The 16,571-nt window shown below is 42.7% G+C and overlaps 1 protein-coding gene across 5 annotated transcripts in view; it reads right to left on the bottom strand.

The window, feature by feature from the left end:
• ATP2B4 (ATPase plasma membrane Ca2+ transporting 4) overlaps nt 1–16,571 on the bottom strand; it is a 100,243-nt gene that overhangs the window by 36,778 nt on the left and 46,894 nt on the right. For all 5 annotated transcript variants that reach the window (XM_045841324.1, XM_045841322.1, XM_045841320.1 and 2 more), the window contains exons 3-4: nt 1,178–1,375; nt 331–588 (exon numbers count right to left, since the gene is read on the bottom strand). In XM_045841324.1, the coding sequence (XP_045697280.1) occupies nt 331–588; nt 1,178–1,375 (456 nt within the window). The remainder of the gene's footprint in view (nt 1–330; nt 589–1,177; nt 1,376–16,571) is intronic.

The raw sequence follows: 16,571 nt of genomic DNA, 5'->3' as shown, positions 1-16,571 counted from the left end.
GACAACTTCAGCTCTGACTACCTGGAACAAGACTACTTTCTAGGTTTTATGATTTCAGGCAATTATTGATCCCCCAAACAGCATCCCGTAGCCCGAATAGTATATACTTTTAACCTGAAGACACACAAGTCTGAAAATCTTTTGGGAGAGTTTCAGTTCTTTCTTTCTTTGAATTTCTTCACACAACCTCTTTAAACACTAACTTAGAGGCTAACACAATTAGCGATCATCTCTTTTTGGATCCTTAGCAATTCTTAGCCCCCTTGAGCCAAAGGACCTGGCCCTTAAGTAGGGAGGGTGACAAGTGTAAGAGAAACCCAGAGCTCTCACCATATTTTATTTGGGCGATATCACCAACCACGATTTCAGCCACAGGGAGCTGGATGATGTGACCATTTCGAATAATGGAGAATTTCTGTTCCTTTTCAATCCGGTTCTGCAGCCCTCGGAACTGCTTTTCTTTGCTCCAATCATTGAAGGCCGTCACCAGCACCACGATGATCACCGAGAACAGAATGGCTGCCCCCTCAATCCAGCCGGCTTCTGACTCCCCTTCATCTTCTGGGCTACTTACAGGCAGACCACACTCTAGCCCAGGGAAAGGGAAGAAAGGGACTTTTGCTGACAATGAAATTGGGGGTAGTGCTTCTGCAATCCCCCAAAATGGCAAGTCAGAGAAAAAGAATAGTAAAAAATAAAACTTTTGGGTAAAAGAGCTACCCTCTGAGGATACTGGAGGACAGCAGGATTGGGCATCATCTCATCACCATGTAATTATTTATGTTAACCCCAAAGAAGCAAATGACCAAACAGCACAAAACATGTCAATGCAAACTGTAGGCAAGCCACATGTACAGAATTTATGATTCTCAACATCCACAAATGCCATTAATATTAGTGTTGGGCACCTTGAGAAGCTGGGTTTTGTTGGTTGGGGGAGGGTAAAGGTTTGTGACATTCTGAGTAAGGATTTGATGGGAGAAAGGGAAAAACGTCCTGGAATCAGAATGGATTAAAAGAATCCGTTCTTAGCTACTTGTTGGTTTCCTTTAGAGACCCACCCTGAGTAATGGGGGAAAACTTTCCTGCTATAAAGTCAACCTCCACCACAATGTGCTTTTTGGTGCTGGTGGAAAGAACCAGATCAGAGTCCTGCTGGGCTATTCAAGACACTCACGTTCATTTTCTTCACCAGGAGGCCGATAGAAGGACAGAACCAGGGAGATGATGGCTGCGATCTCCAGGATGATGAGCGTGACATCTTGAAGGGCTTCCCACACTAATTCTAAGAAGGTCTTGGGCTTTTTAGGGGGGATTAAGTTCATTCCAAACACTTGTTTACGTCTTTCCAGATCTGCTGGGTTCCCAGAGAGACCTGAAAAGGAGAGAGGAGTGGGAAGAACGAGTGAGAAAAATGGGGAAGAGAATGATAGAGGAAGACAGTGAAAAGACCCCTTAAAAAAAAGACCCCTTGCTTTCTGCTCTGCCCAAGTATGAGATCCAGTAGGGTGACCTACTACCTCAATTGGCCCAGGACTCAGAGGGTATGAAACTTTTAGTCTAAAAATGGGCAAACTGAGACAAGTTGGGCACAGAGGCCACTCACTCTTCTTAGTGTCCAGGGAAAGCTAACCTAGACCTAAAACTTCATCTCTTGATCATTGGGTATGCACCAGGCTCCAGTTATAAGAACACAAATATTGAGATGTTTCCTGGGACTCACAGTCCTTTTCTCTCACATTAACATGGAAATGCTGGTGATGATTTAAAATGAGAGTCTGCCCACTGACTCACGCTCAACAGCCAGAAAGAACAAGCTCTCTGCTCAAGGTCATGCACTAGAAGGCGAGGAGACACAGCCCCACCAGTTGTCCTGATTCCAAGTTCCAGCAGCTTTAGGAGATCAACAGAAAAGGGACTCTGAGGCTCCAACTCTGGGCACCCGCTTTGAGTATACATAGCCCTCACTTTCTGTCACACACACACAGGAACAAACACACACTACTAAGAGATGCTACTATTCTATTAAGTACTATGTACTTAGAGAAATGCTAGGTATTAAGAGAAGTGCTACTATTCAGGTTGAATAAAAAGAGAACAAAATAAGGGTGGAGCCACAAAGTTGGATGGTACACTGTCCTTGATTACTAGCATGCTTCCACTAACACACATATGCTTACATACCTGTAAACGTGCACACATGTCCTAGCCATGTTCCCAGAGGCAAAACAGAAATATTCCCAGTACCTTTCCGGACCAGTTCTGGGTTCCAGGGGTTTACACTTTAAGGGAAGTAGGGAAATTCTAAATTTTAATTGCTGTCATTTTTTAAAAAAGACATTTTTTAAAAAAGATTTTATTTGTTTATTTTTAGAGAGAGGGGAAGGGTGGGAGAAAGAGAGGGAGAGAGACGCTAATGGGTGGCCCCAGGTATGTGTCCTGACTGGGAATCGAACCAATGATCCTTTGGTTCACAGGCCGGCACTCAATCCACTGAGCCACACCAGCCAGGGCATGCTTTTTTTCAAGTTGTTTACACACAACAGCAAATTAGCCCCTTCTCGGCACTTGAAGTTATTGGCTGCACTGTTTGATAGTTTCCCCACAGGCAGGATAGGGCAACCTTTTCTTCATGAAAAAAGGTCAGCAGATGAGGAGGGTTAGAATCAGACACTGGAGCTTCAAAGAGTGCAAAGAAAAGGAGATGACAGGATGCTGCAAGGAGAAAATGGAGACACTTATGCCAGAGGACTGACTCCTTTAGACTTCAGTCAACATGCAGGGTATTCCACTGCAGGAGGCTGGGGGTGCAGCATGAGGACAGATACCTATTCTCCATCTCCACTGAATAGGACCCAAAAGTGTTATCTTAAATAGCAACAGGCAAGATGTGGGTTAGATTTAAGGAAGGCATTCAGACCAAAAAAAAAAAAAAAGATTTTGAAAATGGGAAAATAAGTACGCAAGGGAGTGTTTACAGGGTCTGGGAAGCCTCCACTTCCCTACCCTAAAAAAAAACCCCACCAGGAGAGGTACATAAGATACTCATGTGTCTGGGATCCTGTGTGGACATAAAGTGAGGTAAAGTGAGGAGTGTCTGGGATTGGTGAACACTCCACTTGGTAGTGTACAGGAGAGTAAAACAGAGCTGGTGGGGGAAGTGGTGCCTGATGTTCACATCCCCAGCCTCCTACCCCCTAGTGCCCATCTGCACTACCCTGGCCCCCAGATGAGTGGCACAGCTGAGCTTCTCAGGGGGGCAGGGTTTGGCCAAAGCATTAGAAGCAAGTTGAGACCTGGCTGGTGTGGCTCAGTGGACTGACTGGCTCGGTGAACTGAGTGTGCCTGCAAACTGAAAGGTTGCCAGTTTGACTACCAGTCAGGGCACATGCCTGAGTTGTGGGCCAGGTCCCCAGTTGGCGGCATGTGAGAGGCAACTGATCAATGATCAGTGTCTTTCATACATCAATGTTTCTTTCCCTCTCTCTGTCCCTCCCTTCCTGTCTCTGTAAAAACTAATATAATCTTAAAAATAAAAATAATGGTCTCTCTTTATTAAAAAGAAATTCCCTGGCTGGTGTGGCTAAGTGGATTGAGTGCTGGCCTGTGACCCAAAGGGTTGCTGGTTCAATTCCTAGTCAGGGAATATGCCTGGGCTGCGGGCCAGGTCCCCAGTAGGGGGTATGTGCAAGAGACAACCACACACTGATGTTTCACATTGATGTTTCTCTTCCTCTCTTTCTCCCTCCCCTCCCCTCTAAAATTAAATAAATGAAATCTTTGAAAAATAAAACAAAAAAGGAAAGAAAAGAAGCAAGTCGGGCAGCTTCCTGGAAGCTTCTGCCTCTATCGCTCTGAGAAGAAGTCAGCTTCCCTGCAGGAAAGGAGAGCAAGGGCCTGGGAAAGGAGTGTTCCTGGCTCCTGGGCAGGGCATCTTGATCCCCGGGCAGGCAGAGGCAGAGTTGCCAGGGGGCAGGGCCTTGCTGGTTCTTTCTCCCCAGGGACCCTAGACAGCAAGGCTGTGCCAAGTGGGGACTTCTGTGCTGGAGGGCCAGGTTTGCTGGAGGGAACAGCAGTTCTGAGAACTTGCCAATGTACTTGGGATGCTCCTCAAAGAAGCAGGATTCACAGTCCAAAGGGGAGAAGAGGCGATTTCCTTCTTATCAAGAGGGAGAGTACATGACTATGAAGGCAAACCCTGACATCTGGTATCAGAGATCATCACAAGGAACATCACAATAGCTTAATAAAGGTCAACAACCACAACAGCAACTATCACCACAGCAAAGTGTAGCTGAAAGCACCCCATCTGAGGTAGCCCTGCCCTTCTCAGTTCTCATATTAACCCCTTGTAATCATCTTTATGACTCCTTTCTCTCTCTCTCTCATCCACTATATCCATTTAGTGAGGACTCATTTCTCCTTTTCCTCTGCTACCAGCCTGGTCTATCATCTCTTGCCTGGATTGTTAACAACTGTCTTCTAACTGGTCTCCTTGCTTTTCTGTTTTCACTGTCTTCAACAGAGTAGCCGGAATGATATCCTTCAAACCCAAGTCATGACTCTTATCCACCAAGAATCCTCTGGTGGCTTTTACTTGGAGTGAAACTGGACACTGAAGCCTTTACGATCACTACAAAGGCCCCTCAGGAGTTCCCAGTCCCCTCAATCCTTAACTCCTACAATTTTTCCCTTGGTCACCAAAGCCCCAACCAAGCTAGCCTTCCTACCAGTCTCTGAATGCACTAGACATGCGTCTATTTTGGGGTGCCTGTTCTCTTCGCTCAGATTTGTTTTCACTAGGTAGCGTTCATTCTCTCATCTCCTTCAGGTCTCTGTACAAAAGTCACCTTCCTTTGTGTGTGTGTGTTTGATTTATGAATGTTCTAATCTCTAAAATTTATTTTTTCCTTAATCTTCATTGTACAAAAGTCACCTTCTTAGTGAAGCCTACCCTGCCCATTGCATTTACCATTATGCCTTCTCTGCCCCAGGACTCCCCACCCCCCTCACCATGCTTAATTGTTCCCTCCAAGGGTCTTATCTCCTTATATATAATAGAATGTATTCATTTATTGCTTGTCTAGCCCCCTTCACCAGGGCAGAATTTTTGTCTTTGTTTTTTAGGTCTACAGCAGTGCCTGGCACATGGTACGCATACAAATTTGTTAAATGAGCTGAATCAATGAGTAGTAAATAAGTTTGCTAACATTTAATTGATTATTTTGTGCCAGACGCTTCGCTAGGCACGTTTGTGTCTTCTCATGCAAACATTATAAACCCCATGTGGTAGCTATGATTAACCTCATTTTAGGTATAAGCAAACTAAGTCCTGGAGAGGTTATGTAACGACTCAAGCCTAGTATGTGACAGAGGCTATATCACTCCACGGGAAGAGACTGGATGCCAACCTGTGCGTGGTGGGGCTGGAGGACAGAGGCAACTGCACACAGCTGAGGCTTCCTTCTAGTGTGACTAACCTGTCTCGGTTTGCCTGGGACTTTCCAGGTTTTAGCAATGAAACTCCTGCCTCCTGAGCATGCCCCCAAGAATGCCTCCTCAGTCCCAGGCAAACAGGAAGGGTTGGCACCTCACTTTCTTTACCGCAGGGCAATGTGGTGCTTTCCTCTGCACCTCTAAGCAAATCAGCCCTGTTCCCACGGTTACAATTGGGGTGAAATAGTTCTGTACTCAGGGATGGTGACACCAGGTTTGTCAGAGTCCAACCTATACATTTTGTATTCAATAAAAGGTTCATTCTGGCCTTTTTTGAACCCAAGCAAATGAAACAAGACACATTATGGAAAAAAACAAAACAAAACAAAATGTCAGGCCTTGCTCTTACCTAGATGCCCTCAAAGTCACACATTTCCTTTTTGCCATTTTCTCTCATCTGTCTGTTCCACCTTAAGTCATTTTAAGTTCTTCAATAGCTACCTTAAGAAGCCATGTGGCTGTCCCAGTTCCCAGCATGCCCCATGGCAGGGAGGGGCAGGTTGCGCTGTTAGCACAGTAGCCTTGGGAATCCTCTCTCGGGCATGTGGCATGGCATAGAAAGCCATGTGGGACTGGGAGCTGGGCCAATCCCTGATTCTGGGCTTTCCATTCCAATTCTTCCTGCCCCTGAGAAGCTCCCAGAGCCTGATTTCAGCAGCTGTAATTGCATATTCATACTCGTCCAGCCCAGAAAGGGTTTTAGTCCCTGATCTCAGCAGTTGTTTCTCAAATACACAGCTTCTTGGAGAGGGGAAGGGAACCCTACAAACATAGGAAAAGGGTTTCTCCTACAAATAACATCAAGAAAAAGAAACCTTGTTCCCAAGAACATGAGAAAGCTCCACCCAAACAGGAGTGCTTCTGGCCCTAAGAGTCAGACTGAACACATGAGTTGGGAGAGGAGACAAGAATGTCAGTCTGTGAAGTCATCGCCCCCACCCCACGCTGGGGAGTGACATTGTCCCTGCCCAGGCTGGCGGGAGATGGAATGAGCAGCAGTGGAAAATCTGTGTCTGCTGTGAGTCTGTGCTGGGACCTGGGGCTAGGGAGGGGAAGCTGCAGCCCAGCCCTCAGTGGCCGGGCTCCAGGAGGGAAGGGCCAGGGCCAGTCTCCCCCGGAGGCCCAGGACTGTTCGCAGAGGCACCCTTATCAGAACCAGCTCAGCCTCAGAAAGGGTGGGGCTAGGCTGGGCCTCCTGAGGGACTTCCCAGCTGTCTGAGTTATGACACCTTGCCAAAGAGACAGCCGAATCTTCTCCCACACAGAAAGTACAAGGGGCAGGTTCCTCTGGGTCAATCTGAAAGCAGTCCTCTCTGATACATGAAAAGAATAGACTTCAGAATACCTTTCAAGCCCTTCCTTAAAAGCTCTGGATTAGGGGACTACGGGAGATAGCTTCAAATCTGTATAGAACCCTAGAGGCTTTAGCCAGCCTCTCCTGTGGCCAACCAGAAGTTTCCATACTTTCAGCTTCTCCAATTAACACACCCACAGGGTGGGGATGTGTTCTCTATCCTCTGGGCTTCCAGCCCCTAGAGACAGAGTAATCCCCTCCAGGTCATAGCAAAAGGATGGCAGGCTTAGAGAAGAGTGCCCTCATTCTCTTCCAAAACATCCACTGAGGTGGGCACTTCCTTAGGAAATACTCCGCTTACCTGGTCGCCTGCTCTATGCCTGTTTTGAGCACTCCAACTCTGTGACAGAGAAGAGTGAGCTCCCCAAGGGCCCTCCTCAGCCCTCTTCTCCCATTCTGTGTGCTCTTGCTTCCATCGGGTCACACTCCCCAGTGCTCACACCTCAAAGCTCAATAAAACGAGTGAAAGCCCCACTTCCAGGGCCTACGGCAGTGCCTGGGTAAAAGAGGGAATGAATGCCATCTTTCTTCCCACCCGCAGCTGATGGTTCAATGTAAGACAGCAACAAGAAGGTTCAAATCAAAACAAAGGTTGCAACAGTTTCTGCAGAGCTGCCAAAGGAATGCAGCACAGAGACTTCCAGGCCTGGTGGAAGAGGAGAGATGAGGGTGGGTGTTCAGGTTCAGAATGATTTAACCACTGTCCCCAACAAGATTTCTCTGTCCCCTGCCTGGTAGCATTATGCCAGCTAACCCAGAAGTCCAGCTGTGGGCAAGGAGGGGCTGGGTAGAAAAGAATTCACAGAGCGTGGGGTTGGGCTAGCAAGAGAAGGCCCACAGCTGTCATGCACTGTTGGCCTAATTCCTCCCTAGGCAGTAGTAACTCAAACCAGGCAGAGCACTCCCAGCTGGGGGAGGAGGGACAAAGGGGAGGGCATTTTTACTCTCCTGTTTTTCTCAATCATCTACCATATGGCTGTGCATGCTGCTTCCCCTAGGTTTTGTGAAAACCTTTCCTACTCCTCTACCAAGTACTAAATATTTCTTTTATGAAGCTACTGGACTTGCCTGAACTACTCATATCATGGCATAGCTGCTTTCTGGCTGTTTGAGCTGGTCTGTCCACCTCCACCCTGACCCCTCTTTCCGAGATATTCTTTTGAGTCTCTCTCACATCTTTTTTTAAAAAAATTTATTTATTTATTTTTTAGAGAGAGGGAAAGGGAGGGAGGAAAAGAGGAAGAGAGAAATTGATATGAGAGAGAAACATCGATTGGGATCAAACCCACTGCCCAGCTGTGAGCCACACGGGTCAGGACTCTCTCTGACATCTTGAACCAGGGCTAACATATCTGCCCAAAGTGTGACCTCTGAAGATTGTCAATCTCTGCAGTCATGCCCACATAAATTGTTTTTAGGATAATTTATTTGGCATCTTAGTATAACTGGGACAAGGGTTCAAGGTGATGGCTATGGGGCAGTAGGTATGAGGAAAGAGAGGAAGTTCTGCTGTGCTTCTATCCTAAATCTGATGCACTCATAAAATGTATATTCTAAACCAGAGATAGGGAGGAACATCTCAAAGAAGCCAGCTGCCCATCTTCTCATACCCATTCCATCCCATATTCACTCGTCCAGTTCCTGTACATTCCCCATTAACACTAACATTCTCTAAAGCAGTGATCTCTAAGTAGGGGGTGTGCATCCATCTGTTGATGCATGGAAAAATACTAGGACTTTTCCTATTACTTCATACATTTTTATTTCTTGCATATCTTATTAGGTAAGTAATATTAGTGTTAGAAGTACTAATACAGTAGTGTTGTAGGTGAACATTTATTGTGGCTATGTGTTCAATCTACTAGACAATTCTATTAGAAATTTCAGTCTGCCACAGTGATAAACAGCCCAATCTCGGTATGTCCCAGTTTGTGGAAAAATGAACAATTCTTGGTAGAATAGGCTGCTGACCTCAGAAAACATGGTAACAGTTAAACCTCAAAAATCTTAAGATGGAGGCGATATTAACTTAAATCCTGCAGTTAATGAACCAAAATTATAACTTGGGCTGACTTTTTTTTTTAAACAAATTTGCTCATTTTGCTTACTTTTTTAAAAAAAGATTTTACTTATTTATTTTTAGAGAGGGAAGGGAGGGAGAAAAAGAGAGAGAGAGAGAAACATCAATGTGTGGTTGCTGGGGGCCATGGCCTGCGACCCAGGCGTGTGCCCTGACTAGGAATCGAACCTGCGATGCTTTGGTTTGTAGCCCGCACTCAACCCACTGAGCTATACCAGCCAGGGTTGGGCTGACTGTCTTAAAGCAGATTCTTTCCCCCCTGGCATTTATTCCCCAGAGAATCTCAGCTCCCTAAACCTAGTAGATGCTCAGTGACTATGCAAGGCAAAGATGCTCACACCTTCTGCCAGGAACATTCAGTAAGTGGTAGCAATTATATGCGGTTCAGAACAAGCCACCCAAAGATGTGCTTCTGTAGTATATGGATTGTTCTGAGCTAAAGGCAGTTTTAGCTTCAGGCTCAAGAGAAACTTCTGCCCCTCCCTTTAACTGCTAGAATAACTTGAATTAGGAGCCTCCCTTATAAATAAGAGCTTACGGGAGATAACATTTTGACCTACTCATATGCAGAACAAACTTTTATTTACTAAATATTTGTTCTTATTATTATCCTGTAACACCCTTTGAAACCCCCAAGGCACCCTTCCTGATCCCCAGCTCTCACATACCTCAATCCTCCTTTCTATCTCTGAACCTCTCCTGCATGTGGGGTCTCTGACTCTCTCGTGTATGCGGGGTACCCAGACACAGTATGCATGTGGGGTTTCCATACATGTGTATATATTAGATTTGGCTGTTTTCTCTTGCTAATCTTTCTCATCTCTATTTGATTATCAGACCAGACAGAACTATGAGGGTAGAGGAAAGTTCATTCTCCCCCCACAATTATAGAGTATAGCCAGGCAAGAGATACCCTAGGCAAGCAGATGGTACAGGATTCTTATCTCAAACTTCCAAGCGTCCTCCCATCCACTGCAATCCCTTCGGCCTAGGTCCCCATACTTGGTGCTCCCACAACATCCACCATAGCACTATGACAACATTTCAGAAATTGCATTAATTTCTGTGTATTTTCTTGTAGCCTAAGCTCTATGGAAGGAAGAACTGTGCCTGTTGTGCTCACCATTGTGTCGAGCACCTGCTAGATATTAAATTGTTGTTGAATGTGGTTGTAAGGGCATTGAAAGCCCTCTGTATCTGACTGTCACACTCACAGCTCTGCAGAGGAGATAAGAAGGAGCAGGGTACAGAGGCAATATGAAATAGAATTCCCACCAACATTCTCCTAGATCCAAATTTAACAGGAATAGCGTTTACATTTCTGAACAAAGCCCACAGATAAATGATTTATTCCTTACTTAAGGCTTCCCTTCTCTGCCCTTTTCAGGTCAGGGCATAGACCTTCTCCTTATTGTTGGCTGCTCCTTATAAAACATCTTTTTTTCTCCTAAAAAGGGCAGCACAGCTGAGGACCAATATGCAAAAATTCTATGGGGAAAGAAGAATTGATACATTCTGTAATCCATTCCCAGAAATTTCCCTGCCTTGCTTTCTTTCACCTTCATGCAATCTTCCTATGTTCCCTCCTTAATTCCAAATGTATAAAAGAAGCTGCAAAGCTGCCATTCTCTGTCGAGAGCATCTGAGGTCTTGCTTCTAGGCACATCATCAGTTTGGCTCGAGTAAACTCTACTAAAAATTCTCTACAGGTTTGGATGTTCTTATGTTGACAAATACAAACAAGCTTAAATTATCCATGCTTTGAGATTCCCTGTTGCTGGTCTAGCATGGAGCAGCAGAGCATTAAAGGACTATGAGTCAGAAAACATGAAATAGTCCATTGTGTTCTACACTGTGGTAAGGGTTTAGGCAAATAATTTAAACCTTTTGGCCTGTTAAAACACAAAGAGAGAGAGACAAAGGGAGAAAAAGAATTAAAATTAAGTCTCATCTGCCTCTGGAATGGTGTAAGTCTGCAATAATAAAGCCATGTTAGGAAAAAGAAGTAACAACTGATACCACAGAAATACAAAAGATTATAAGAAAATATTATGAACAATTACATGCCAACAGCTTGGACAATCTGGAAGAAAGGATAAATTCCTAGAAATATACAATCTTTTAAAACCAAATCAAGAAGAAACACAAAATCTGAACAGACTGATTATGAAATCGAAGTAGAAATCGAAGTAGTAATCAAAAAACTCCCAAAGCACAAAAGTCCTGGCCTGGATGGCTTTACAGGTGAATTTTGCCAAACATTCAAAGATGAACTAACATCAACCCTTCTGAAATTATTCCAAAAAATTCAAGAGTAAGGAAGACTCCCAAGTTCATTTTATACGGTCAGCATTATCTTAACTTCAAAACCAGATAAAGACACTACAAAGAAAAAAATTATAGGCCAATATTGCTGAACATATATGCAAAAACCTCAATAAAATATTAGCAAACTAAATTCAGCAATACATTAGAAAGATCACACATCATGATCAAATGGTATTTATTCCTGAGATACAAGGCTGGTATAATATCTGAAAGTCAATTAACATGATATACCACATAAACAAAATGAAGAATAAAAAATCATGTATCATATCAACAGATGCAGAAAAAGCATCTGACAAAATCCAGTACCCATTTATGATAAAAAAAACTCTCACCAAATGGGGGAAAGAAGGAACAAACCTCAACATCATAAAGGCCACATATGAAAAATATACAGTGAGTGTCATATTCAATGGGGAAAAACAAATGGATTTCCCTTAAGATCAGGAAAAAGGCAAGGATGTTTGCTTTCTTTTTATTTTATTTTATTTTATTTTATTTTATTTTAATCATTGTTCAAATACAGTTTTCTCCTTTTTACTCCCAGTCCAGCCCCCCCTCCCACCCCTCCCTACTTCCCTCCCATTACCACCCTCCCCCTAGTTTTTGACCATGTGTCCTTTAAGTTTGTTCCCGTGAACCCTTCCCAATGTCCCCTGAAATTCCCTCTACTCTCCCCTGAAGGATGTTTACTTTCACCACTCTTATTCAACACAGTACTGAAAGTCCTAGCCACAGCAATCAGACAAGAAGAAGAAATAAAAGGAATCCAAATTGGGAAAGAAGTAAAACTGTCATTATTTGCAGATGACATGATACTTTATATGGAGAACCCTAAATATTCCACCAAAAAACTAACAGACTGGTAAATGAATTCAGTAAAGTAGAAGGATACAAAGTAAATATTCAGATATCAATTGCATCTTTATACATCAATAATAAACTATTACAAACAGAAACTAAGAAAATGATCTCAGTTACAACTGTCTCAAAAAAAAAAAAAACAACAACCTTATGAATAAATTTAACCAACGAGGTAAAGATCTATACTCTGAAAATGATAAGACACTGAAAAAAGGAATTGAAGAAGATACAATAAATGGAAGCATATACCATGCTCATGGATAGGAAGAATTAACATTAAAATGTCCATATTACTCAAAGAAACCTACAGATTCAACACAATTCCTATCAAAATACCAATGGCGTTTACACAGAACTAGAACAAATAATCCAAAAATTTATATGAAACAACAAAAGACTCCAAATAGCCACAGAAATCTTGAGAAAGAAGAACCAATATGGAGGTATTATATTACCTGATATCAAACTATACTACAAGGCTACAGTAATGAAAAAACATCATGGTACTAGCATAAAAACAGACATACAGATCAATGAAACAGAATAGAGAGCCCAGACATAAACTCACTCTTATAATGGTCAATTTATATTTGACAGAGGAGGCAAGAACATACAGTGGGGAAAAGACAGTCTATTCAATAAATGGTGTTGGGAAAACTGGACAGATAAATGCAAAAAGTGAAACTAGACCTTCTTTTCACATCATATACAATAAATTCAAAATGAATTAAAGACTTAAATGTAAGACCTGAAACCATAAAAGAAGAAAGCATACATATTAGAAGAAAACATAGGTGGTAGACTCTCTGACATTTCTCTTAGTGATATTTTTCTGATATGTCACCTCAAGCAAGGGAAACAAAATAAAAAAAATAAACAAATGGGAATATATCAAACTAAAGTTTTTTTACAGCAAAGGAAACCATCAGCAAGATGAAAAGACAACCTACGGAATGACAGAAGACATTCCCCCAGTGATACATCCAATAAGGGGTTAATATCCAAAGTTTGTAAAGAAGTCATACAACTCAACACCAAAAAACCAAACAATCCAATTAAAAAATGAGCAGAGGACCTGAATAGACACTTCTCCAAAGAGGGCATAGAGATTGCCAACAGACAGAAGAAAAGATACTCAGTGTCACTAATCATCAGAGAAACACAAATGAAAACCACAATGCTATGTCCTCTTGCACGTGTCAGAGTGGCTATCATTACTAAATCAACAAAAAACAAGTGTTGGTGAAGATGAGGAGAAAACAAAAGGGAACCCTAGTGCAATGTTGGTGGGAATGCAGACTGGTGCAGCCACTGTGGAAAACAGTATGGAGGTTCCTCAAAAAATTAAAAATGCCTTATGACCTAGGGATTGCCTTATAAGGGATTCCCCATAAGGGAATTGCCTTATGACTTAGAGATTCCTCTTCTGGGCATATATCCCAAGAAACCCAAAACAGTAATGTGAAAGAACACATGACCCCTATGTTCATTGCAGTGTTATTTACCTTAGTCAAGATAGAGAAGCAATCCAAGTGTCCATCAACAAATGAGTGAACAAAAAAGCTGTGGTACATATATACAATAGAATATTACTCAGCCAGAAAAAAGGATGAAATGTTACTATTTGCAGTGATGTGGAGGGTATTATGCTAAGTGAAATAAATCAGTCAGAGAAACACAAATATCATGATTTCACTCATAGGTGGAATCCAAAGCGTGAAATAAATGAATAAAACTGAAACAGATTCATAGATATAGAGAACCAGTTGGTTGCCAGAGTAGGGGATAGGCTGGGGGACTGGGTGAAGGGCTTAAAAAGTACTAATGGATAGTTACAAAATAGTCCTGAGGATGTAAAGTACAGCATAGGGAATATAGTCAATAATATTGCAATGATATATATGGTGCCAGATGGGTACTGAAAATATCAGGAGGAACAGTTTGTAAAGTATTGGACTATCTAACCACTATGCTGTACACCTGAAACTAACACAAAATAATATGGAATGTAAACTAGAAAGAAGATTAAAAAAATAAAAACATGTTTTTGACAGAAATGTTATAAACTCCAAGTTCTGTAAGGTCCCATGTTAGTAGTAGACATGGTTTTAAAAATACTGTCCATCTATACTTAAGTGCTGTCAACCAACAAAAAATAAAGGAGAAGGGTCATACTCTAGCAATTAATCTTTCCAATCTTATCTCATCTTGGTTTCCAACCAACAGAATTCAAGCAAATTTCAAGTAAATTTCTTTATTCTTATTATTAGCCCACAGGAACCTCCCACAGGTGACAAAACTATGCTAGGCTATCAGGCACCTCAGTGTGGTCTTCTGTGAATAGACTGGCTTTTTCTAGCATCAGCTCAGTGGGGCACCTGATGCTGATGCTCTTTTCTTGGCCTGCCCAACTAAACAGCTCAGCATCTCATCCTTGTCTAAGGAGAGACTCCTGTGTCATAGCTGGTGTCTTGTCCCACCCCTCGCACATGAGGAGGTCATTGTTGGCGTTGGGGAGCTAAAAATTACTCATGGAAGAGTTGTTTTCTGACACCCTAACTCCCCAGCTGAAGGACCAGCACCATGATAAGTCTTACACTGAAACAAATCAAGATACATATTTGTGATCTAAGAAGCGGGAGAATGGCAGTGGACAACTGTGCCAATGGTGGAGGTGCGGTGATCTAGGCATGACCAGGGTCTGTGGCAACAGAGGCACCTGCTATCTGAAAGGGAGGCTTTCAACTCTCAGTCTGAAATTGGACTGGGGGAGAATCTCAGAGCATTAACCACATCTGTAACATGTGATACCTGAAGTTCAGATTAAAGTAGAACACATGTTGGCCTTCGGGAACAGAAACTCTCTAGGAACCAGAAAGTAAACAGCAGCAGTTATGACAAAGAATTGGGAAATTTGGGAAGAAATCTGAATCCTCTTTTTTTTTTTTTAAAGATTTTATTTATTTATTTTTAGAGACGGAAGGGAGGGAGATAGAGAGAGAGAAACATCAATGTGTGGTTGCTGGGGGTTATGGCCTGCAACCCAGGCATGTACCCTGGTTGGGAATTGAACCTGCGACACTTTCGTTCGCAGCCTGCACTCCATCCACTGAGCTACGCCAGCCAAAGACTAGGAATTCCCAGCCAGGGACTAGGAATTCAGGATTCTTTTTTTTTTTTTAAGATTTTATTTATTTATTTTTTTTAGAGAAGGAAGGAAGGGAGATAGAGAGAGAGAAACATCAATGTGCGGTTGCTGGGGGTCATGGCCTGCAACCCAAGCACGTACCCTGACTGGGAATCGAACCTGCGACACTTTGGTTCGCAGCCCATGCTCAATCCACTGAATACGCCAGCCAGGGCTTGAATCCTCTTATTAGGAGCTTATTTGAACTCCTGAGTTTCACTTTCTGAGAGAAACAGCTGACCAAAGGGATCAAGAACAGGATAGAAAGGGAAAAAGAAAAATCCTGTCTCAATTCTAATGGGTGCATTATCTCAGTAAAAACCTAATAGGAATAGTCTCTCTTTAAGGTCAATATTACCACAAGAGTGGCCAAATAAAGAAATTTAGCTGACAAGAAGTAGGCAGTGCCAAAGAGCTGTTATTAGGGACCAGCCAGAAGGCAAAGACTGAGCCACATGAAAGTAACTAAGCTCTGCCATCTTGACCAGATCTCTTTTTGACCTTGAGAGGTGAATGGGGGAAGTAGACAGTGGTTGCAAATATCTTCAGACTTGTGGGCTCCATTTTAATCCAAGGCAACTAATGTATTGAATCCCCATTTATACTTGATTACAGTACATACATTATAGTATTTAATCCCAATAACTCTCAAAGAAACAAGACTCAGAGAGGCCGAGTAAACTGTTTAATGATACTCAACTAGTATATAGTAGAGCTAATATTTGAATCAAAGCCTGTAAGACAGGAAACTGAATTCTAGAAGAAAACATGTACAGCAGCTCTCTCAGACTGCAAAGAAAGCAAGGCTCGGGCAATGAACAGTTATCTAGATAAAAATCTCTCCCCCTCACTTTTAAAAAAACCTTAAAGGCTCTCATTAGTGTGGCTCAGTTGGTTGGACATCATTCTGCAAAGCGAAAGGTCATGATTCGATTCTCAGTTGGGGTATATGCGTGGGTTGTGGGTTCAGTCACCCCAGTTGGGGCACAATAGATTGATGTTTCTCTCACACATCGATATTTCTCTCTCTCTCTTTCTACCTCCTTTCCCCTCTCTCTAAAAATAAATAAATAAAAAATAAAATAGAAACCCCAAAGAACCCTTAGAACTGTTAAGAAATACGATGCAGCTTCCATGGATGGGTCATAAATAGTGTACCTCGAGAGGCTGAAGGCTTCTAAAGATAAGATCTTTGCTCCATCTCATTCTATATAACCATGGCCTGACTGACCATTAGGATTAACAAGAACCTGTAACACAGA

Source organism: Phyllostomus hastatus, unplaced genomic scaffold (assembly GCF_019186645.2).
Source record: "Phyllostomus hastatus isolate PE091 unplaced genomic scaffold, TTU_PhHast_1.1 phas_contig_36, whole genome shotgun sequence".
Taxonomy (NCBI): Eukaryota; Metazoa; Chordata; class Mammalia; order Chiroptera; family Phyllostomidae; genus Phyllostomus; species Phyllostomus hastatus.
The sequence above is the reverse complement of the archived record's forward strand: the minus strand, read 5'-3'. Positions and strand labels throughout refer to the sequence as shown.